At 41.6% G+C, this 25,413-nt stretch overlaps 2 protein-coding genes across 2 annotated transcripts in view; both read left to right on the forward strand.

Moving 5' to 3' along the window:
- The first annotated feature begins 1,384 nt into the window (after window positions 1-1,384).
- Window positions 1,385-9,517, forward strand: LOC133349069 (trypsin-like). The gene is made up of 5 exons (XM_061562207.1): window positions 1,385-1,469; window positions 3,010-3,175; window positions 5,826-5,967; window positions 7,220-7,474; window positions 9,153-9,517. The coding sequence occupies exons 1-5, from the start codon at window positions 1,385-1,387 to the stop codon at window positions 9,303-9,305; spliced, it is 801 nt and encodes a 266-aa protein (XP_061418191.1). The 3' UTR covers window positions 9,306-9,517.
- A 6,022-nt stretch (window positions 9,518-15,539) lies between these two features.
- Window positions 15,540-25,413, forward strand: part of LOC133349281 (collagen alpha-1(XXI) chain-like) — a 105,226-nt gene continuing 95,352 nt past the window's right edge. The window contains exons 1-2 of the mRNA XM_061562651.1: window positions 15,540-15,685; window positions 21,058-21,165. Coding sequence (XP_061418635.1) covers window positions 21,078-21,165 — 88 coding nt within the window. The 5' untranslated portion in view covers window positions 15,540-15,685; window positions 21,058-21,077. The remainder of the gene's footprint in view (window positions 15,686-21,057; window positions 21,166-25,413) is intronic.

A 25,413-nucleotide genomic window follows, 5' to 3' on the forward strand; every position in this document is an offset into this window, starting at 1 on the left:
CACACGGACAATATTACACCCGGTGCTCTGTGGACATATGTTGCCCTTTTAGACTGGACAATTTGTAATTCTCAAAGGGGGTTTCCAAGGCTCGGTTAGGTAAATTTCATTCGATATAAATACGTGTTTACATTTTCACCAGAAAACGTGAAGTATATGTTAGCTGGATATGAATTTTAAAACTGTTTGAAAATATTTGAAGACATTAATTGCAAATATTTTTTAAAATATAAAAAACACGTTTTTCAAAGTACCATAGCTATTAGTTTTTCCCTTTTTCGTACGCCCGAATTAAAGCAGTCTAGAAGTATTTTAAACAATTACAGATTATCAAACACAAGCTTGAATAACACGGCATAAAAAAAGCTCTCCAAATTCATGGTCTTCAAACACACTGAGTGTATTAACAGCAGACAGCATGCATGCCGTGATGGTAAGCAACGTGCACGCAGATGGTTTTCACATATCGGATAATGTCTAAATATTTTAACTCTCTGCAAATTACAATTATCATCATTATACTCGACTAGAACTTAAAATACATAACATCAAAGCAGAAGTAAATATGCATATTTATCCATTATTTCATTTACATGCATTTCATAGTAGATATGCTAAACTGTGTGTACTAAACTATGACCTAAGTGTTTATCTGAAAATCCATCATTGCATATTGTTCTGTAATGACTCGGCATTGTCTATGCATATGCAGTTGCATATATTTGCTATTTAGTCCACTTACTGCAAAGCTACAATATGTTGTATTCCACAATAATAACTTAATACATATATATAAAAAATAGGTACATTTCTAATTAAGCAAACCGCGGTTTCAATCACTTAATTTCAACTTGTTTAAGATACTTTATATGTCAAGGCTTAAATCATTACATGCTGTTTATGTAAATAATATAACCACATTGTTATTGTTTTATAGACAAGCGTTTCCCCCTTTCCAAATGTCAAAGTCGTTGCATGAATGTCCTTTTTCACCGGCTTCCTGCCAATTATTCATTACAGCTTTATCAGCTGTCAACATTCATAACATTCATAAAGCAGGTGTTGGTATTAGCACTTTGACTGTGGATAATTTCTAAAGATAGGTTATTTGTGTATTTCAAAAAAAATACATTTATTCTTTTCAGAATACTGTCATTATTTGTATTTTTCATTATACAAATCACAAATTGCACAAATGACTTTCATTTCAAAGATAATCATGAGATTGCAATCACAATTGCAGAGTTATCTCCACCTGATTTAAATTATCACGATTAGTACACATTTATGAACTCAGTCTATTTATCTACCATGGTAACAACGAACTCACAATTAGATTTAACGAGGTATGGTAATTCTACAAAAGCCGGTCACTCGAGATGGGATGGATGACAAAAAAAACAAAATGGACGCTTTGGTTGCCGCTGTTGTCGTCTTCCTGTGCAGTTTTGCCGTGGGTCACGCTGAAGGTAATTATTTGTTTATTTTAAACTGCTATTGTGTTGAGATGGGAATTGCCGGTCATCTTATCTCATCTAGAATTTTTTATAGCGCTTTTTGCCAAGGCGCTTTACAAGAGTTAAAAATGGTACATTAGTATTGGCTGATGGGGGGGGGGGGGAAACGGGATGCGATTTGAGTGTTGGGCAGAGGGAAGGGGTGGCAAGGGGTAGGGTGAGTAGGGTGATGGGGGAAAGTAGGGGTGAGGTGAGGAATTACAAGGATGGTGAAGGTTTTAAGGACATGAAATAGTAGATGAATACGCTATTGAAAAAATGAGTGACTGGTATCTTGTGCAGATTTAAACTCTAATTTGAATGTCTTTTGGCACTTAACTTTGGACACAACAAGTGCGTTGTGGTTTACAAAGCAAAACTCTCACTTCTAATTTTGCAAGCCGTAATAATGTTCTTATGGGCTTTAGTGCAACTACTGTTCATGCAAATTTACAATTACGTCTGTATGTAAATGTGATTTCAGTTGTACTGATTTGTATTTTCAATTGAGCTCGATCAAAAAAATGCTTTGCATCAATAAAAAGTTGTTTAACTTAAAGGATAAAAAGTTCTGCCCTGATTGATGCTGCAAAAGTGCAAATTGGTGTTTGGTTTCATTGTGGTGCGTGCAGTTCTCCACAATAGCTGCATATTGTCACATACAGCATGCACTCCATTTAGGGGTGGAGTGGCCCAGCCTTTTTTTATCCTCCTTATTTACAAAGCCAAATTTAGCAATTTTTTTTTTTAGTTTAGTGTAATTTATACTATTCAATTGTTTAAGTTGTAGTAAATGGACATTTAAAACCGCTACAGAAAATTGCAAGCCAATTCTGGAACGCATTTGCAGTGCTGTACTAATTTGGCACGTGCCGTTTCTACACCGCACGGAGTCGCAGGACTGGTTTATCCACTAATGTTCAATCAAACATGTTAATCTTCAGATAATGTAATTGTTATATTTAACAGAAGTGTGAATACTACTAGCTCTGTGCGTGTCTGAAGCATGTGCAAATATGTAGACGACTGGATTGGTGTTTGAACACGAACCTCGTGCAAAATAATGATGATGGTTTGAACGTCCATGTGTGACGATTGAATCGTAAAAAATATTTATGCATGTATGAAGTAAAGCTTCTAACATGAACCCGATTTGAAGACACTGAGATTGTGACTTGTAAATGTTGTTTTCTGCATTCATGTTATGACTCTTATTCTGAAATATTGTGCGTGGGATTAATTATGCACTAAAAATACTCTATTACCTTTCTGTCATTTTCCCCACTGCTATTTAAATATAGTAATATTGTGTCATTACTAGAGGCCTAATAAACACAAAGTAATTACCGAGAAAATCCCTTGCATGTTACTTTGTAATTTGGTGAAGTATACTGCCATAATTACCAATACCTCTTTTAACATTAGTATGCAAATGAAATGCAATTATGAATGATGGGCATCGTGACTTTGAAGTAATTGGTTTGTGGCTTTTCACCCGTTCGCCGTGTCACAGGCGAGGAGGAGGCCGGGGTGGTAGGGAGCAGAATAGTGGGAGGCTTCGAGGTGGTACGCAATTCCCTGCCATACCAAGCCTCCTTGCAGCAGAATGGTGTTCACTACTGTGGTGGCACCCTCATCAATGCCAAGTGGGTCCTCACGGCGGCCCACTGTGAGATTACGTAAGCAATTGAAATCTGTCTCCCTTTCTTTCCACTGCAGGATGGTACTAATTTTCTAACAAATATAGTGCACGTGCCTCCCAAGTCCACGTGCACGTGCGGTGCGGAAGAAGTTCAACATACAAAGATAAAGATCCCCCGTATAGCCTTAACAGACTGTTGGGGCAAGTACCGAAACGATACACGAGGGGGTGGGTGGCCAGAACAACGCCTGACTGCCTTTGTCTCCCTAGCGGTGATGTTTACACATCACACCGGGTACTCATTTGAGGAGGTTGAGTCGCCCTAGGGGAGGCCCAGGACCGGTTCAGATAATCATCACTGGTGTTGGACGTGAGCGGGAATCGAACTCGGGTCGCCGGGTTCATAGTGCAGCACGCCAACTGCTACGCTACGGCTCCCCATAACACATCTATACACACACATACACACACATACACACACATATACACCTACAAAGGTGGTTACAAGTGGTGCTGTCCCCCCCCACACCCTTGTGTACTGTGGTGGCCTTCATAGGTGCTTGCAAACAGCACTTGTCCGAAACGTCTATTAAGGCTATCTTTGTTTTTATAGCGGTTGGCAACCAACCAGTGCTATTCTCCCCCCCTAACCTAACCCCACCAGGTCGTTTTGGCCTTAAATCTTAAATGAGCACCTCGTGCAGTATGGGGGGGGGGGGGTGTAATAGAATCCGCGCTGCAGAGACGACGGCGCCGGGGCCACAGTCTTGTTGGCCACAACTGCCCCGAGTGCGCCGCCGTCTGGGACTTCATCGGTGCTCTCTCTCTCTCAGCATTCGTGCGTGAAAGCTTTCTGGGGGGATCTCCGTCTCTGTGACGAGTCGCGTTCCCACAACACGAATTGGAGTGGCAAAGTCGTGGCCGGGGTGGCTATGGGCTGAGCCAGCATCCCTGCTGACATCCTTGGTTGAGAATCCAGACAGAAGCTGTGGTGTTTAAGCCGAGTTCTCAAGTGGCGAGTTAATTCTGAGCCTAGTCACCGATGATTGCACAGTTACATTTTAGATTTTTCTTACTTTAATTTGTCAAACTCTACCCCTGATAATTAAACGTCTTTGGTTTGATTGCCATACAACAAACAGCTCCTATTGGCATGTGGATAAGAAGGGAAATGCCATGAAGTAAATCTGTGATATCATCTTCTATGGACTTCTTTCTAATATTACGCAAAGTGCTTTGCTGACATGATGCACCGTTGGAATGACATTGCTGAACAGGCAGAGAGTACTGGAAGAGTCGTTTTACCAACTTGTGTTCATTCCTGTTGACATCTTTACACCTGGCGATTATAACCGAAGGCTGGACACTTGAACCCGTGACTCCTGTAATTGGGACTATCTCTTGTATATTGTACATACGGTATAAAGACATGTTTTTTATGCATAATGAATGTGCTGTATTCTCCAACTATGAATTGTATGGATGGAAAATTAATTGCTGTTGTAGTCTAAAGGGACGCAATTGACTGCAGATGTGACTCGCATCCCAGAATTGATTGAACACACGGGCTGCATCGAGCTCTCGTATGTTTAAAACGCCTTTACTGAAAAACGACGAGCCCACAACGCAAAACTGTGCCAGTGGTATGGTTTTTTTGGGTCAAACTATTGCACGGTTCAATGATGTGTTTCCCCTTCAGCGATTCTAGCGTCTTTGATGCTCTGACGAACAATGCAGTTGTAGCTCGGGTACGATGTCTGCATGAGCTTCGTCATCGTATGCCTCCCATTCGCGCGGGGATTCGAGTGGCAACATTGCTGCTGTGCTAATGCTTAATTGCCAAATTACGTCGCAGCATTTCGCTGCGGACAACTAGTTTTAATTTAAATGCACATGGCATTTGTATGAAAACTGGTAGATACAGTATTGTTTTCAAGGCATATACATTGGTGCTTCTGACATATCAGACAAAAGATTGCCTCTTTTGATGCATTGACATTCGATTACAATGTGTCAAATTTGTTTTATAGTAGCCGCTACTTGCGTGTCAGAATGCTGCCATGGGGTGATGGTTAGCACACTGGTCTCGCAAACCGGAGGTCGCCAGTTTAATCTGCTGGCAGGGCAGCTGAAACAGCACTGCTCTGTCGAGCAGCAGCATTAATAGGTGCACTGAGATCACCTCGCCATCGTGAGAAAGTCGGTCACATGAGCCTCCAGGTTGGCTCTGGAGCTCCCTAGTAGAGGTTCCATCCACCCACAGGGACGTGAGTACGCAATTCCAGGCCTTCAAGTTCATATATACAGGGTGCTTCAATTTCTTAAACACTTAAATCGTTTTCAATGTAAAAATAACTAAAAATACACTGACATGATAACAAATCTTGATTTGAAGCTTTCGTGACTGCAGGAATCCATACTCTTTGGTTATTTTGGTAAAGTCACGTAGGTAGAAATAAAATAAAATACAAATAAAACAAATATTATTTTATTTCTACCTTCGTGACTTTACCGAAAGAACCAAAGAGTGATAACAAATCTATGTTAATAGCTTCAAAAAGTCAGTCTCCACAATTTCGCCATCATTGTCAACACATGCCTGGAATCTTCTCCAGAGGTCCGATGGAATGATGTCGCGTTTTAATTTGTGTTACACGTGCATGCTTGCAAGTATCTGCCACCCACAGGAACGTGCACATCATAGTCGTCTTGGGGGAACACTCCCTCGGCAATGTGGAGGGCAAGGAACAGACGTTCGTGGTGGAGAGGGCCATCCGGCACGCTGGCTACGATTCTACCACTGTCGACAACGACATCATGCTTTTGAAGGCAAATCTGCCGATTCAATAACCGACGTTAATTTTCCCTCGGTTCCCCCGCCCCCCCCTTTCATCTATCCATTTAATCGCCCCCTCTCTTTCATTTGTCTGGTACAGAAATCTTTATAATTGGGTAAAAAAAACATTTACATAGCGATGGGAATGATTTCACTGTTGGCTTACAAAAGCTCACAGTCTCCAAACTGCTGACGGACTAATGCGAGTCGCACGAGCAGCGGTCCAATTGTCAAGTTACTTGGCTAAACCTGAATCTTAAATGGTGTAGTGTAAGTTCTGGAACGACACTAACTGAACGCATCTGCCTCCGGCATGCTCGGTGTTCAAGCATTTGAATTGGCGATGCAAATTAACCCGCAACGCGTCACACTGCTCTCTTGTAAAGGTCCCTGTGATGTGGCAATCGCACTGCGAGCGCCACGGTATTCGTATCGACCGTTTTTATAAAATATTATGATCATTATTGTTAATCAATTTTTTTTGCATTTAAATTCTTGACCCTAATGTTTGGAAAAAAAAAATTTCTAAAGCAATAGCTATGACCAAATTCAATGTTGTATTTAAGAAAGTGGTTTCTGCAGTAAAGTACTAGCTCTGTGGTTGATGTCAAAATGTTGGGAACTCTGACTTGTGCATTATAAACATTATCTGTATCTTAACCAGCTTAAGCCGCCTGTAAATCACGTGACTTGCATGACCACCCCCACTCTGAATGCCTTTTCCCCACCCCCTGTGGAACACAAGCTGCTGCGTGCAGCATCGAGGCCTTTTTGTGTTGCCTCTTCTTACCAATCATCTCTTCTGACATCTTGTTCCTGTTTTTCTGTTCTTTTTCCCATTCTTAGTGTCGTACCATTTTATTTATCAATTACCCATTTTTATTATGTGAATTAAATCCTTGACTCTTGCTGCCCTTCCCGTGGTGTGCCATCGGGGGAACCAAACTTGCGAGTAGACTGCAAATTTGTAATGATCAGAAGACTCGCAGGAGGCTTTTGTTGAGTGAACTGTAGTTGAACTTTTTAATCATCTTTTTACTGGAAGCATCGCAAAGAAGATTAAATTGAAAATGCAATAAAAAAATGCACTGTTGCAAGGGTGCTCATGTTGCGATAATTGTCCATTGTGCAAACGATCACCGTACATTGAACAATATCACAGCGACACTGCCAACCGCCGATGCTTTTGTTGCCCCCCCCCACGATCGATTTATTTTCCCCGTTTTCCACCGCTCGTGTCCGCAGCTGCCGAGAGCGGCCGTGCTGAATGCCGCCGTACAGCCTATGCAGCTGCCCCGAGCAGGCGCTCGCTTGGAGGACGAGACCTCGTGCCTCGCGTCGGGCTGGGGCACGGTGGGCAACGGCGTGATGCCCGATGCGCTGAGAGCGGTCTACCTGGACACGACGTCGCGCAGCTACTGCAACGATGCCTACAGCGGCACCCTCACGGACAACATGTTCTGTGCCATCTATGCGGCAGGAGGGAGAGATGCCTGCCAGGTAAGCTCTTTGCGTTCTCATTTGTTGCATCTTCTGTTCCATGTCCCCTTCGGTTTTAATACAGCTAATTGGTCTCGCATAGCTTGCGAAGCATGTCATCAAGAGTGGACTCTCCAGAGGTTATAAATGTTACATTAATTCAACGCGAAATGTTACACATGTTGTACGTGCATGCATATTGGTACAAATGTGCCCTTTGAACTTTGTTGGCTGTGACTGGTCAGAATATTTATCCTGGAGAAATCTGAGCCATGAAGCTCCTTTTCACAGATGTCCAGTAGGGACGGGTCAAAGTTACAACAACACTATACAAAAACAATAGGAGTATAAAGTGTAGGAAAACAAACAAATACATAAAAGAAATATTGATTTGATGCTATATAGCCACTTCCGTGACCTCGTCCAGGAGGCCGCTCTCCTGCTATCTTACAGTTGCATGCTAATTTCTCACATTAACATCACCCAGCCCCGGCCACTTTTTTATGACCCCTTGGGCTACACCCATTTCAAACCTTTTAAAACTGTCTGCCTTAGCAGCAGACCATGCTTTCTCACCTGATGACGGACGCTTGTTTTGGGCCCGAAACGTCGTTATTTATTTTATACCTACGTGACTTTACCGAAAGAACCAAAGAGTACGTAAAATAAAGTGTGTGTATATATATATTTAGTCTCAAGTCCAAGCCATTGCTTTGTAGGAAAAGTTTAGGTGGGTTTCCAGGTACCTGGGAGATGACCATAAAATAAATGGTTTCATGTGCCCATCTGTGCAGAGCTCTCTTATGCAGGTTTTCTTTATGTATGCACTTCTTTTGCACCTTACATCGCCAACCGTGCTTATCGGAGGTGCGGACGGCAAACTAAACCCAAAAAGCATTGTGGAGTGCTCCAGGTTTCTCCCACGTGCGAAACAATGAAGAATGGAATTGATCAAATAACCCAATTCGGAACACTCCTGAAAGTTTTGAGGCTCTCGGAGGCTTTCCTCGATAAAGAAAATCGTTTCTATCGCATTGAAGTAATACTCGGAAAAATAACCTGATTTTACAGCCGTTTATCAATCTTCTGTACTTTTTTGAATGAAAGCATCCTTGTCATGCCCATCCTAGTTTGTTTGACAATCCTTCACCATATTGGATACTGAGAGTTTGTGGCAATAGAGGCTCCGAACCCGCTTCAGATGTCACTTTGCCACTGATGTTAGCCGTGACCAGGTCATCCTGGTCAAGGCGCCGCAGCGGGCTAAACCACTGAACCCGAGCGCCCTCCCACCACCACTACCCTTTGTATGATTCTATAAAGTGTCACATCTGACTTGCAAATCTGTCCTGAACCAATGAACTAACCTCACCCAGTGCAGTATCTGTCTACGGTGGAGCCTGTCGATTTGAATAGACGTTCAAGTGTCTGATCTTCTCATGCGGAGCAATGGATTATTAATGTGCGTGTACATTAAATTTCTAGATCTAATGTTTCAAGGGCAGTTTGTGCCTTGTTTTATCTGGTAATCTGTTTTCTCCTAGATGTTCACATGAAACATTTTCACATCTGCCTATACTGCAGTCCTCAGCAAGTTTGATGTGCGACGTTGTCTTGCGTTGGACACGTGTCGGAGCATCCTGTACGTTTCAACTGAATTGTATATTTGTATGTTCACGTTTCACATTTTTTTTTTCAGGGAGATTCTGGCGGGCCTTTGATCTGCAATGGCGCATTGAATGGAATAATTTCCTGGGGCTATGGTTGTGCGTATCCCAATTACCCCGGTGTCTACACTAAAGTGTCAAACTATATAACGTGGATAGAGAATACAATTGCAAATAATATGTAACATTTTCGTAAAGCGACATGCACATTGACCTTCCACCTAGACCTGTTTTGTGAGGTGTGCCACTTGCCTGTAATTCTGAGTCCTCCTTCACCCTTCTATTGATTGCTTTAAGGATTCTACCATTTAATTGCATGGCATTTAACGCTAAATTGTACTTCATGTAGCCCTACCATGCTTACATGAGGTCCAACTAAGTATATATAAAGTACTTTAACTTAGCAAAACTCGGACATTTTACCTGTCAAGTCCAAATCAATTTTTCAGAACTTGCGTTTTCAAATGTTGGATTGTTTTAATGGTTCTGTTTGTATTGACGTTTACAATCTCCTTGTTTGGCAATGTGAAAATAAATTTACCTTAAAATATGGTTGTAAAGCACTTTTTCACTTTAAGGTAACTGATTTAAACTTGACCACAGATGTGTAACGCTATAAAAAAACACGTGTTTTTCTTCTGCTGGTTCGGCAACAATGAGATGGGAGTTTTCCTCGTGCCCACGTATTTCACACCATACATTTTTTTTCCAAGTTAACTTGATAAACACTTTGTATAGTTTAATTATTTAATGTAAAAAATTAGACCATACAGTAGGTTAAGCTAGGTAAAACTACAAATGCAATGAGCGATTTCCGCGAAACGTCGTGTAGAAGGTACATCTTTATTACGGGCACAACACAGGCCAACATTATCTTCTCACTCCGAGTACAACTCTCTGATGTTAGCGTCTCGACTGGCTACACGCGCACACGGCCGATCACTCTGCGCGTTTCCAGTGTGCACGCTCGGCCACGCCGCTGACTGGCGGCGTGTCGACGAGGGCGATGGAAGCCCGCAGGGGATCTTGCACGTGGCCGGACGACGGAGAGAGATGACGGCAAAGAAGATGCCCCCGTGTCGCCGTCACGGATTCGGTGACAAGTGCTGTGAGCGAGCACTAAATGAATGCTGGCGCTTGCAGTCGAGAGGGGTGGGTGACCAGCACCCTGCCTGGCCCCCTTCGTCTCCCCAGTTGCAGTGTTTACACACTGCACCAGGTACTCTCTTGAGGCCGAGTCGACCTAGAGGAGGCCTAGGACTGCTTCAAATGTTCCACAAAGTCACTTGGTATGTTCAAGATTTCACTGCAGGAAATGCACGTTTCTAAACCCCCCTCCCCCCCCCTTATCCATCACGGCATTGATGATGGTTCTGTTTTTCATATGAACGTCTTACACGCCAGGGCATCTCTGCGCTTTACATCGCTATATCTCATACATTTGGAGGGGGGGACCCCTGGCTTAAAATCGCGCATTGGTCTGAGGAGTGGGGATGATTACCTCCTAATTTGTGGGTCATTTTCAGATTTGGCAAAATCTGAGCTCAAGATTTGAAAGTCCAATGTGTTGACCAACATTTATTCAGCAAATGCCTCGACCATGACGATCACCCTTGCTTTTCGGTGAAGAAAAATGTACATGTCTAAATAATATCTTGCTCATTTGAACCATGCATTTCAGTATTAAGAATGAGTGATTTGTTTTATGGACACCCTTTTATGTAGTACATATGTAGTATTCGAAATATGTAGCTATTCAGTTTGCTTATCCAGTTAAAGTTATTGTGTTTTTTTTTGAAATAATCTAATGTTGCTTCCATTGAAATGGATGCATTTTAAGTCTAATCAGATACGGTTCAGCTTTGAAAATGGAACTTGGATTTATTCAAATGGTAATTTAATTGACAATAAACAATTGTAGGATTGATTATAAAAAACTGACCATATAACAAGATAAGCGGGCAATTCATGAGATGAATGTTCTTAGTTTACACAATCTGATGCATGGTCACGTATATACAGTACATTGCTGTATACGACCTTACAGCCATTAAGTACTTCCAGAACTTTCCCATGCTGCACCTAAACCACATGGTACACTGCTTACACATCCATACATTTATTTCATTTGCTGTGATCCAAGAGATTTCATTTGTTTTCCTCATTTCAGAAATTATTTTCATCTGTACAGCCGTTATTATAACCTAATTGCTGAAGATGTTATCATTTATTTTTTCCCTCGTGCATATTACCATAAACCAGCAAAACATTGCTTTGAAACTAACCTGCCTAATGTTTGTGTTGCCAGCAATTGAGGGCGAAAAAAAGCTAATTAACTTTTCAGATTCGGTGATTAAACTTAATTATTTGTTTTGTAATAAACGTACGCTCGGCGAAGATTGTGAGCTCCTTTGCCTTGGTGCATGTAAGGACAGCGATTTTGGGTATGGTTGCCACCTGGCTTGGTTTTTCCAGGATTGTCATCGTTGAGATAGCGGTCCTGGCAATTCTAAGTGCTCCTGGGACCTTTTAAATGCCCCTTTTTGTCAGCTGCCAGATGATACACCATGCAAGACTGCATTTGCGTCTAGTTCTCCCTACATTGAGATTTTTTTTGCTCGGCGTGTGCTATGATTTTGCACCTCCTAGAGGTGGTAACCCTAGTTGTGGTGTGTTCATACATCACAGCGGAGCCTGCACTTCGCTTTCACCCTGGGCTCGCCCCAAAGTGCTTTCAATGAGGGCATCCCCACCACCCATCTGTGATGAACACAGGTAAATCAAACGGGTTGCAATAAATGTTCAGATCTAGCCATGATATAATGGCTGCCCGATGTAATAACATTACTTTCCCCGGCTGATTAGGTTGACAAATTGATGTCGAGAATAAATTTTCTTCCCTGGGCAATGCCTCCCAACTCGCATGTTCACCCAATCTGCCGGTGCTTACCCAGCCTCTTCTCATATGGATGAAAATAAGATAATTGGAAAAGTCTACTGCTCGCCAAGATGTTCTTACACATGATGTACACACGCAAAGCCTTTTGTGAGCCCGTTGCTGGATGAAGATCTCGCCACGCTACATGGGCCATACTTCACTACGCTAGTCGGTGAACGCAGGCAGCAGAGCAAATAGCATCCAATCACATCGGTGGCTTTTGTGGCACTACTCTGCTGCCCAACACGTAGCGCCACAGCCTATAACACGCTCTTACTGCATTGCTTGGTCAAAGACATTTGTAGTGATGCGTTAGCAAGCCGTGCACGAATGTTAGGTTTTTAAATCCTTTATATTAAGTTCACTTGCTTGCTTACGACCGTGCAAAGCTTTCGGTCGTTTTTTAACCCATTTTCCGTGATCCAATCGAGCTGACATTTTGCACACAGACTCGATGTGCGTGACAATTATTTTTCGTGAATTTTTTTCCAAAATTTTACACTGTTTAGGGAAAAAAAAATATTTCATTACCAATTGCTTAATGGTGGCAGACAATCATCTGACCCATAGGTGGCAGCCATCTCAAGCCAGAGGACGAGAGGACTAGCTGCCACGCATATAAAGGATTTAGAGTGAAAAACTTTGTTTTTACGGGTTAATTTTTTTTTTATTGCGCAGTTGAGTGTCGCCCCTCTGGCGACTATCCGGGTTCAAACTGCTTGCTTAAGATTTGTTGCATTCAAGGTGATTTTAGTCACGGACTTAATGGTTTAATAATTGTCTCAATTTGTTTCTGCAAAATGATGCATTCCTGAAGCTTTTATAAATAGAATTCAACAGGTCATATTTAAAATTGATTTAGTCTACATAGAATTACACAATTCACCCAGACTAGGAATGGTATGCCAATATTTGAGATGAGTTAATTTCTCATTAAGCTGATGGCCATTAATTCCAAACTGGTGAGCGTTCTCAGAGGAAAAATATGAAATGATTGTAGGAATGTTTGTAACGCCGACAGGTGTACTTTGCTACAACACTGCCACCAGGGGTCTCATGAGCTGGCATTTTGACAACTTGCAAGCCTTTTACAAAATACAATTTACCGCTAATTTTCTCATCAAACGCCAACCCTGCTTTGAATTACTGCATTGTACATAGGGACATCTTTAAAGTACAACGCTTAGAGGTTTCCAACTTTTTGAGCTTAAAATTTAAAAAAACAATCAACTGGAATTGCGCTTAATGAAATATTATAATTGTGCTGTGCAAATTTTCGATTTAAAGCTTTCGTGACTGCAGGGATTCATCTTGGTTCTTTTGGTAAGTCACGTAGAAGGGAAATAATAAAATAATACAAATAAAACATAATAAAATACAAGTGAGAATTGTATTTTATGTTTTCTTTTTATTATTTTATTTTCCTTCTACGTGACTTTGTGCTGTGCGTTAGATTATTGCAATGGAAGGAGTCTTCAGATAGCTTTTTACATGAATTATTAACCTGTGGAGTCGTGGTCACCAAAATGATTTGTGGCATTATTAATCGGGTTGAATGTTGAATAAATGCCAAATTTGAATATCAAAGTGAAATATCGTTGTAATGTATGGATTTACATATACAAAGTGCTGCAGTCTATACCGCATATAGTATATAAAAGGGTAGGCTCGCTCTGATTAAAAATGTCCTCCCCTTTTATTAAAGTCACTTGCATTAAAAAAACACTTCCACTGAAAATCCAAAGCAACCCGTCATTATTATCATGTCATTTGACATTGGGTAGCGAGGCTTCGGTGGACGCACAGTCCAGTACTAAAATGAGGCAATGTGTAGGGTGGTCTGCAATATTAAAATTATATTACATTTTCATATTTAAAATGATGAATTAAATGTGTATCATACCGTATGACCCAATGAGTTACTCCCATGGTTATAATTCATACATACGCTAAATTAAACTGTTTTATATTCTATTAAGACTGAACTTGAGAATTGAGTAAATTCATACACTGAATTAAATTCCTCAGATAAGTGTTTTAAAATATAAAAGTACATAAGACGGTTGGCAGCTCATTTGTTGTTATAGCCTCAACCAAAGTTTCTGTACGATTCGGCATTATTTTACGATATCCCCACAACAGACTACAGTGCCCTATATCCATAATGCATTTTTTCATTTCAAGTGTTTTGTTTTTGCATATAGCTGTGACTGACACAAGCTAGTGTTTTACTTTACATTACCTTACACATGCAATGTAATGAAGTGGCCCGCAGTGGTAACGCACCACACAATCACAGTACTGATCTGAGTTTGATTCCTCGCCATGGCTAACATGAGCAAGTAATATCTAAATCGTTATTGAACTCCCTCGTTTTCATCAAACGGCACCGATTGGTGTGGTGACGTATGCAGTGCCGGATTAAGCTAGTGCGGGGCCTGTAGCATATGTTATAAAGAGATCCTAAATTAATTAAGAAAACATAAATATTAAAACACAATTCTTTTTTAGTTACATAGTAAAGTAATTGTGTTTATTTGCTATACATCCAGATAATACGACAAATCGATAACCTGAAAAACCCAGTCGTTCATAGAAGTTGAAGGCGGTATAGTACTATAGTAATAGAGCAAGTGCAGAATCACTCAATCGGAATTGATAGCTTGTGAGCATTTAGCGCGGGGCCCTTGAAAGTGCGGTTCCCGTTGGATGTGTAGCTACTTCTGCTCCTCCGATAATCCGGCACGAGACGTATGGTCACACAAGCCCGAAAGACCGACAATGGCATCAGGAGACGCTCATCTCGCAGTGGATTGACTAAGCGAGGCATACATAATTATCGCAGCAGGAGGATTTCTCCACAACTCTGGCTGTCTGCCTGATGATGCTTGTTTTAATTGCCGGCGGAACGTCGCACTCGAATTGTAAATGTTGTGGGCTTACGCTCCAACACACACCGGTGAGCTGAACTCGTAACATATTATTGGCATGTTTTCTTTACGTGACAAACCCCTTACTAATTGGCTGCGTGGGCGGCGGCAGGTTTAACGACGCATTTATATTTACGCGATCTCACCCAAAAATCTCTATTATGGATAATTACCGTCTTACGAATGTAGCAACGCAGCGTGTGCAGGTAGAGAACGAACATGAACGAACTTCGCGTGGCAATCTGTTGCGGATAAGTCGATGTTCGTGCGAGTCCCCTTCCACCCACATCTCCCATCGCCCTCCCCTCTTCATCGTCTATTAATGTCATGCACATGACGGCGACCCCAGCAACTTCACAAACAATTGACCCGCTGCTATTCCTTTTAGCACGTGTAAAACAAGAAAAGAGAGCCGCGGTGGAGCTTTAAGCGCTCACATGGGGTTTGTGTTGTTGTTAAAGGTAATGTATTCATCAAATGACACCCAGAGGCAACCGCGTCACTACTCGGTGTATATTTAAGCAGGAACACACCTTCGGCTATGAGTGGTGGGCCTGTGGGAGGAGGAGGAGGGGGTTGTTGGGAGACATTTCGGCTCTGGATGTTGCATGCGCTGCGCCAAGTTCACTCCAAACTTTGAAAAAAACGAATGAACAAGACTTCTCGGGAGAGCAGTGCATTCGTCGGAACGAAAAAGGTAAATGCGGCGAGCAATTTGGGTAATTCGCGTGCAGGGAAACTTGGTTTGGTGAGAAACGTGCACGGCTTGTTTCCCGTTCTCGATCACGAATGTTGAAAACTCAAACGCGTGTTATTCCGGTCAGCACATGCTATTGTTTTGTTCCTATAAATTATTGGGTACAGCGGTTTGCAGTCTGCATTTCAAGTTGTTTTTGTTGATTGACCGGTGTTTGACAGCCGCGTAATGCGACCACCGATCCTGCTGCAGCTCGTTATCGTAGTTGTGTGATTATTACAGCATCTTGGGGTTTGTTTAATGCTGGTGTTGGAGCTTGTTTGAGCATTTTGTTTTAAAGTGCATTCTCTTATTTGCATTTCGAATGTTCTCAACAATACTGTAGAATACACTCTATCTTGTGATATACAGCCTACATTCACGATGCATTGCCTATACACTGTTCTACTTGTTTCCAAATGGAAGCTGTGAGTTATGCCTGAATTAAGCTGGATTATGACTAATTTGTACTTGGTGGGTTAAGTGAAATGTATTTGATTTATATTTGCATTGTTTTTCGTGACATATCAATGTCCATAAAATAGTTGTAGCTCTGCAGTCTGTATGTGATTGCTCACACAACTACTGGCAGAAGGGCATGCACTAGAGGAAGCTAGAGAGAGTCTCTGTCGAGAATGTTTTGGCCTACTCTTCCACATTGGGCAAATGTTTCAGTCGAGTTAGGAGTGCCCACACTTTTACCCACCATACGCAACCCGTCATGTAGCTAACTGTCAGTGTAACATTCATACTGCTTGGTGGATATCAGTGGAGGGATTTGGGAATCAGTTTCATTGTTTCAGCTGCAGCGCCACAAGAGTGACTCCGTGACCTCTGGATTTCAAGTCCAGTGTGCTCACCATTACACGAGTGGGTACCTAATATACTCAAAAGTTCAATTAATTCCCCCGTACACTGTGTGTGTTTCCACACACATGCACTTGAAGTGTATTCACTGTGAACACGACAGTTCACGTGTAAAGGTCAGCCGCTGTCACATTCCTGAATTGTTTTCCCCCATTGGATTTATTTCTCGAACAAATGAATGAAGCGCCGGTCGTCACAACTCGTTTTAACATGTTCACATCGATAAGAATCTCACATACCAAGCCTAAAAGCTTAACAGAAGCCGTTGCTGATTTCACTCTATCTTGGGTGGCCTTCTCTTAACACACACAAAGACACACGCAGGCACAATGGAAGCTGCGCACGAGTCTTCGTGTGTCTGTGAAATGATGATATCTGAAGCAGTAAAACATTGTAAGCAGGTCAAATCTCTTTTTTGTTCTCAACACAATTGGCGAGTTGCCCTGAACCTTTCCAAATAAGTGGTCTTACTTGCTCTTATGTGAACACCACCTATGCCCAATTGTTGGATAATTGTGCATGCCGTATGGATGTTTAGAAATAAATGTTTTAACTTTAAATAACAGTTTCTGTGAGGAAGTGGAAAAATGCTAAACAAATGTAACGGTATGCTTATTGCCCGTGCGCAGATTTGAACGGTATATTACAAATGTTCCAGTGAATCCATCATCTTAAAAAAAAACTGCAATGGGTAATGCATCCATCACTCAAATTGTGATGGAAATTGATTTTAAAATCAGCCTCAGATCATCTGATATACATATCGCCTGCCACTTGTTTCGTTTAGAGGTCACACTGCTGCTGAGCCAGGGAATGGATCTAGTTGCCAATTCCACTTTTGCAACTTGTGCCAAACAAGGGACACTAATTGCATAGTTGATTGCACCTAAAGTTTGCAGTCTCCTTGAAAATGTGTCTCCACAGTGTATAATTCACGTAAACATATTTATAAGAGGTTTATAAAAATAAAAATAAATCCCTTGTTTATATTTTTTTCAGGGATGACTTTGCTTGTTAATCAGCAATTTTAATACCGCTTCTTTTTCTTTGAGCGCAGGCATAAATAAGTTTCGCTCGTCTTGCCTCCTACGCGCGCATTTGAGATGACAAAGTTCTTTGTGTGGGCTTTATAACCCCAGTGGCGATATGGAAAGGAACATCGAGTTTTACGTCCAATTCAAATGTGATGTCCACAATCCGGCGTCACAGTGTGTGCCCTATTCGCTAATTAGTCCTGAAATACGCGTGCACTAATCACGTTGACTCTGCAAGAGAAAAGTTTGCCCAGAGAGCCTCTCGAAAGCGATGCTACAATGAGCTGAACACGCAATGAATGTTGCTCGTTCTGTGTTGTAGAGTAAATTTGTGGCTACTCCCACTGCCAGGCCAGTGCAGACTAGGGAAACTAAAGTATCTTATATATTAAATTAAAGATGAAGTATCTTTCATCTTTAATTTGGTAGATATCTTATATTGTTAAATATTTTATCATTATATTATTAAAGTAATATTAGTTAATAAACATGATTACATACGACTATATCCTTTAATACAATAAATTAGAATAGTATTACAATAATACCATAATATTATTAAATACGGTAGGTGTCTTATTGAATAAAGTATCTTATATCGTGAGTATGGCAGGCCAAAGTATCTGATGTAGTGGGTCTCTCTGACGCACCCTCTAGTGGAGGCCGCTCTTGGCAGCAGTTGCAGGGCTGCACCTTTGCCTCTGCCCTTTTTTATGGAAATAGTTTCAGTGGCTTTTGGTTGAAAATGTGACTGTGTGATTGGACCATTGCGTGGTTGTTCATTTCCAGATGTGTGCCTTGGCTTGCTGTGCAATGATTGCCCCTTGCTTGTGTAGACGATACACGCTCCTTTTGGTCATTGTTTGGTTAGAATTAACCTAAACTACACTGGCGTTTTATGTGTGCATAGGTGTAAACCACGACAAGTAGACTCCCGTTTTGTACGAATTATTTGTATTGGTCTTTGCTGGCTTAACAAAAGAGGCAAAAGCGCATGTTATTTACATGTCAGTCCAGAGGTACAGTGAGATGAGGGGTGAGGTGGGGGTGGAGAGATTCACCAAAGTAAAATGCTACGCTTATCCATGTATACTTAGAGGCTGACAAGTCAGAAGGAAGAGTTGTTTGACATTCACAATGTAACGTTGACACGTGTCACGGGGGGCTGATTTTACAAAAAAAACCCTCTCAATGTAAGAATGTTTTTGTCGTGTCTAGACTAACTCAAGCAAACCGTAATTTGTAAAGAGCTGAAATTATCCTCGGAAGTCAACTTGTTTCATCCATAATAGAGGTTTTATTGGGCTAGTTCGCGTAAATATATAATGTGTCGTTAAGCCCACCGCCACCCGACACAGCCAACTAGTAAGGGTTGTCACGTAAACAGAACGTGGCCAATTCGTCGCTAGTACAGCACACCGGTGTGTTGGAGAGCCAAGCCACAGTTGTTTACGTGACAACCCTTACTAGTGGGCTGTGTTGGGTGGCGGTGGGCTTAACGACACATGTATATATTTATGCGAGCTAACCCAAAAAAACCTCTTATGAATGATATTGGTCGCGAAAGCCTACATGTTAAACGAATTTGTTTCAGATTGTACAAACTGTGTCACCTTTGTGTTCTCCTGGCTGTGATGCATTGAATTGATGTGCATATTTAGCTGTTTTGTCATCGTCATCAAAACCAGCTACGGTTCTGTCCACATTGGGATGAAGCCCTCCCCACAACGTTGCCATTCACCATGCTCTTGTGATGCCACAATGCTTCTTGTTCATTTGCATGTTCCTGATCTCAGTGCAATATCTCTGCGGCGGGCATCTTCTTGGGTGTGTTTCCTCGTCTGCCTCTCATTCTGTCACCAGCCTCACCCATCTGCTATCGTCTCTTACAAACGATGATTACTGCTAAAACCCACTTTCCTTGATGAGTTAAACACGATTTTTTTAATAACTTGTGTTTGACCTCTAATTCACGTGTTCATCTGGGTGGGTGTCTACGAGCTCTGATAATGGGTTCCAATCTTGGTTTCGGCCACCTGCGCTTAAACCCGGGATTACAAAAACACGGGATTACAAAAATCCGGGATTACACAAACCCGGGATTACACAAACCCGGGATTACACAAACCCGGGATTACACAAACCCGGGATTACACAAACCCGGGGTTACACAAACCCGGGATTACAAAAAACACGGGATTACACAAACCCGGGATTACACAAACCCGGGATTACACAAACACGGGATTACACAGACCCGGGATTACACAGACCCGGGATTACACGAACCCGGGATTACACAAACCCGGGATTACACAAACCCGGGATTACACAGACCCGGGATTACACAGACCCGGGATTACACAAACCCGGGATTACACAAACCCGGGATTACACAAACCCGGGATTACACAAACCCGGGATTACACAAACCCGGGATTACACAAACCCGGGATTACACAAACCCGGGATTACAAAAACACGGGATTACACAAACACGGGATTACACAAACCCGGGATTACACAAACCCGGGATTACACAAACACGGGATTACACAAACACGGCGAGTTGATGATGTTCTCAGTCCAGTCACCGATGAGCACGACTGTGTCAAGGATGAAAGGGCCTCTTGAATGTGTTTTTTACGAGAAGTCTTCTAAAAAATATCTTCTGTAGCCACCCTATGACACATGGGCACAGTGTCCCGTGTGATTTATAAATAGATTCTTTGTTTCATAACATGATGCATTTGAAAAAAAACACAATGTATAGCATACAATAACAGCCTCAAGTTTACACATCGAACAGTCGTCTTTAAATTGTCTATCTAGATTAAGAAATGAATGTTGCTGTTACCATCATATTTTCCAACATTAAGCCGTTGGTTTATATAAGGGGGGCAATTTGAATGTGTTTACCTATCGCATTAACCAAACACTTCTCAAAGGGAGGTCAGAGCTGAGTTTCAGCTATTTGCCTCTCTGCCTTCCGTTTGGTCATTACACTCAGCTCCTGACCACTGCAAACGTCAGTGACTAAATGTAGTGCCTTGACAAATGTTAAAGCGTGGAGCCTGTATTTTCAACATTCTCCTGGACTACCTGCATTTCCCTCATGCTAATACATTTTTTAAGTAGAGTTAAGGTCATGTATGCATTGCTTGAGATTGGGTACGTGCAAAAAGACAATGACTTCTGTTTAACGTCTCTACTTGCCATTACTATTTATTTAGAACTTTGTAAATAACTTAATCTCCCCAAGCCACAGCCATCCCTTGTGATGCAACGAACCACCTCACTCCGGCACGCAAGTGGCACTCATCCAGCAGCGGATGAATGAGGGCTGATGATAACGTTGATGACTGCTCGTCTCCCCCGGGTCCACTCACATCCTTCGCTTCGTGTGCATTCGAATGAATGGGATGTGCGCAGCCGTTTGAAGTTCGGGCGACATGGAGTGGGCTCGCACGTGCCTCCTGCTCTTCCTGACGTTTGGTGCTGCTCTGTCGAATGAGTCCACCTCGGAGGAGCAGCGTGCAGGTAAACGGAGCTTCATTTGCAAAGAAGCAGGGCCACTGTGGGAGCAGCTACACGCTTACTACGACGCTGTTCCTTTTTGCATGATTGTGTTCTCATGATACTTATAAACCTGGTTATAGGATTATAGTAAAATCGATTACAATAATGTAGGATTATTATGGATACTTGTACATTGTACCCTAGTGGTAGTGCCTTATGCCAATAATCCCTACGCCCAAACCATCCGTTCAGCGTCCCAGAGAATATTAATTGAGAAATGAAGTCCCACATTTAAATAGGTGTCTATGCTTGTGCTGTAAAGCTCTCTAATGTGCGTTTTTTCTGTTTTACTGCATGTTGTTTGGAACGATGGCAGTCGATTTTATCCACATGCTGGGAGCTTATTCAGAAACTTAATTGAACAGCGACACGTACTCTCTCAATTATATAGCCTTAACCACCTGTTGTGTGTTTGATGTAGGCCAGCTGATGTTCATTAGCTATCGGCACTTGTGCATATAAGCGCAATGTTTTTATTATAATTTTGTCAATAGGACACTTAATTGTGGTATTTTAAATGAGCTCTGGCTGGTATTGGTTACTGATGAGACTAAACCACTGCGTAAGCCATAAAATATTCACGTACAATTCGCTGAATGGGAAAAAGAACTGTCAACTTTGACTTTGAGACAAAGTTGCCAATAATCTATGCACTGCTTCAGTAAGGGTCCGTGCAGTTTTGAACATAAATTTGTATGAAGCGACCTTGCATGGATTAATCATTATTTAGCTTTTCATGCGCATGAAAAAAAGCGACCACTAGTTAATTTGTCAACATAAAGGCCAACTGGGAATACTACTTAATAATAGAATCCCTCTGCCACAAGGTTTTTTTTTCCTTTTACATAAGTGTCAGTAATTTTATCCACGACTACAAATAAGTTCTTAGCGCATGTCACAATATTCACATCTTTTATAATTGGGATAGTTTATTTCCCAATGAAACATCTTTTGCCAAAACAATGTGAGCTAGCTAAAGTGCTAATGTGTCCTTTAAACAATGAAAAACACAGTTGTTAAAATATACTTTGAAACTTTGTTTAGAGTCAAGTTCAAGCTAATGAGTTGTTGCTAATCTGAGGCTCAAAAGAATAGAGTGCATTTTTTATTCCTCTTGGTGCTGTTTCGTCGAGCGAAACTAAATAAAAGCAAAAATCCATGCAAGTCGGTTCTCGTTCATGCGTGCTTGTTTTTTTTCCGTAGTTGTAGAAATCTGCGATTTCCCCACACCTCCGATGAGCACGGTTGGCTACATATGGTGTGAAAGAAGTTCAACAAACATACGTACATATAAACGTACCTAATCGCACGTCTGCGATCAGCCACCAAATCCCTGCTCGTAACTCCCGCCGACCAGAACCCTCATGGCTGGCAGTGCGTCTGGAGCCGCCTCTCCATCGGCCTGGAACGCTCTGCCGGATGATCTTTGATCCCACCCCATCTCACAAAGCGTTCAATAAATGCTTGACAATCGTCGTTGTTTCGCGTGGCCTTTGGGACTGGGATCGAAATCCACCGGCGCCTGCACACTCGAGCATCACCACAGGCCTCGGGACTTGTGACATTGCCTCTGAAATCTGGAGCTGGCAAAATAAATGTGCTCATTATATTTATAATCATTTCAGCCATGTTCATCCCTTGCTGGATGAAGCCCTTCTCATGATCCTGCATTTTTTTTTAAGATTCATAATTAGGTTTTATCAGTATAACTGCTCGTTATCTTCAATGCGTTACAGTACCACAGAGTAATTGTGAACTATTTATTTTAACTTTAATCAAGCCCATTGATTATACTTATGATAATCGTGATTTCTTTCATTTCCGATTCAATATCTAAAGTATTTGTTTCCACATGTGATTTTTTTTGTTGAACCCATTTCAACAATCACAAGAGGAAACGCGTCTATATAGAGGGGGAGCTGACATGTCTGAAGATTGCACTCTCTGGGTTAGCATCGCATCCTCAATATCTGAAATTGCATCATTAATTGCCATTAAAAAATAATTGTTATTATTTTGAGTCATTGAAATCAACATTAGCACTCGATTATGAGTGCCAGGCGATAGATGGCTAAAACGGCTTAATTAATTTTCTATATATTTTTCTTTCAAATGTTCTCGTCATCAGTGTGAAATGAGATTCAGTCGCTATATAATTGTCATGGCCTTCCTAAACTGCTATTAAACACACGGTACTCTGTGTAAAAAAAACCGTATCCACGACTCTCTGCAATGGAAAACCAGGGGTACAGGATACCCAATTGCCCCTGTGAAAAATGACATTGCAAAAGTGCCTAAAAATGATACACTGACTCGTCCACAAATGAGTGGCAATAAAAGTCGTTTGTTTGCCCTTTGTAAACTGCAATAACAAATGGCCAGAACTGCACTATAATAATATATGTCATTGTGCCTGTTTTGGGTCAAATGACACGTGATGGGTGGCTAATGATGGGTCACTTACCTCTGCAGGCCAAATGGGCCAATTTCCACGTGATAACCAGCTATTCACTGGCTCGGGCTGTCCCTACTCGTTTTTTAGCACTTTTTTTTAAAGAGTGAGTTGAACATTTGACGTGTATCTTCACTTTTTGTGCCACGCATTAACATAAAAAGAAGTCAATTATTTTTTTGCTCAAAGACGCATTGCGGGACGCCGTGCTCTTTCTTCCGTGAGTCAGCCGTTGAAAGAGGACACTTTGCGCTCTTATGGTGGGGTGCGGCGAGTCTATCTATAGGAAAATCACTGTTGACTACCCACAAAGTGGTAACTATTTTACCAACCTCTGGAGGGATGATCGGCTGAGGCAACCCCAACGTGGAATTGAACTCTCACAAGCTTCCGATTGAAAAACTGGCTCACTCAACAGCCGAGTCAGCCCTTTCTGCATGTTTCTCAGGTGGCATGAGATGTATTTCGACAAGTTTTTTTTTTCTTTTTACAAAGATAGCACCGTGAACCTTAAAATGATTGTGAGAAAGTATTTGTAACGCTGCAAGCGTGTTGACAAAATGTTCACACGACAGACCATCTTAGAGAGATCATTGCCAAGCACGAGAGAGCGACCATTGCTCTTTCAATCCTGCTGACACCACGATGACAATTTGTCAGTAATAACAACTCCGGCCGGCTGGTCTCTGAAGCTTGAAAAGCTGCAAGGTCTTTCTAGTCCTCACAGTTAAAATACCAAATGTTGACATCTTCATTTTAATTTTATGGATTTTTCTTAGTTTCGTACTCAATAATGATAATACTAGTTACCGATGCAATGAAAAAATGAAAGTGTTCACGTTGATCTTGCATACTCTAGTTCATTCATTCACAGCGTTTTAAAGATTGGCGTCTTTGAAGTTATTTCCTTAATTTTTAAGCCGCATATGGAAACAATTATAACAGAGTAAAAAGTGCCCTGCAATACAGATGACATGTTTAATCAGCAGCAAGTCTAATAACCTGCCAATTTGTATGCATGTAATGATGTCCACTTGATTTTTTTTTACAAAATAGGACCTTTTTTGCCAGTATCAAAGTATGAAAAAAATAAGAATAGGTTTTACCCTTTCTGGCAATAAAACAGGTGCTAAGATGTTCCAACATCTTAAGAGTATCATACTTTGCTACTGGCAAAAAAGGTCCCATTTTGTAGCTGCTCACCTCGAGCTACAAATACCCTGATAGTGACATTGTCTTTGTACTGTCCGCCTTTTGGCGTTCTCTGGTCTGACACGAGTGAGACGAGGCCATCGACAAGGCTGTCTCTGGTGTAGGCCAATCAGCTTCAAAGACAATGCAAATATTATTATCAGAGCATGTTTGTTTGCACGTTCACCACAAGTAGCGTGTGGTTAATGCGAACTTGATTCCTTGCAAAAGGTTTCGATTTGCTGTTTGAACATTTTAACACCTGTTTTATTGCCAGAAAGGTTAAAACTTATTGTAATTTTTTCATGTATATTTTTTTGCTACATTAGCTTTCAAGCAGTTTTAGTAACAAAGGGGTTATAGGGGGCGGAGTGTTATATGGAGACAAAGATAAAAAAAAGAATGACAACAAATACCAAATGGTAAATTACTTGCCCCGGGTTGTCTCTCTCTGTTCGAGTTATACCGCGTTTTGTCCGGCATCTCCAAGCAGATGGAGCGAAACGTCAGACATCATGCCGCGCAACATACGATACAACCCAAAAACGCACCTTAGAACTATACAG

This window comes from Lethenteron reissneri, chromosome 29 (genome assembly GCF_015708825.2).
Source record: "Lethenteron reissneri isolate LAM-NWPU_2019-01 chromosome 29, ASM1570882v1, whole genome shotgun sequence".
NCBI classification, from domain to species: Eukaryota; Metazoa; Chordata; class Hyperoartia; order Petromyzontiformes; family Petromyzontidae; genus Lethenteron; species Lethenteron reissneri.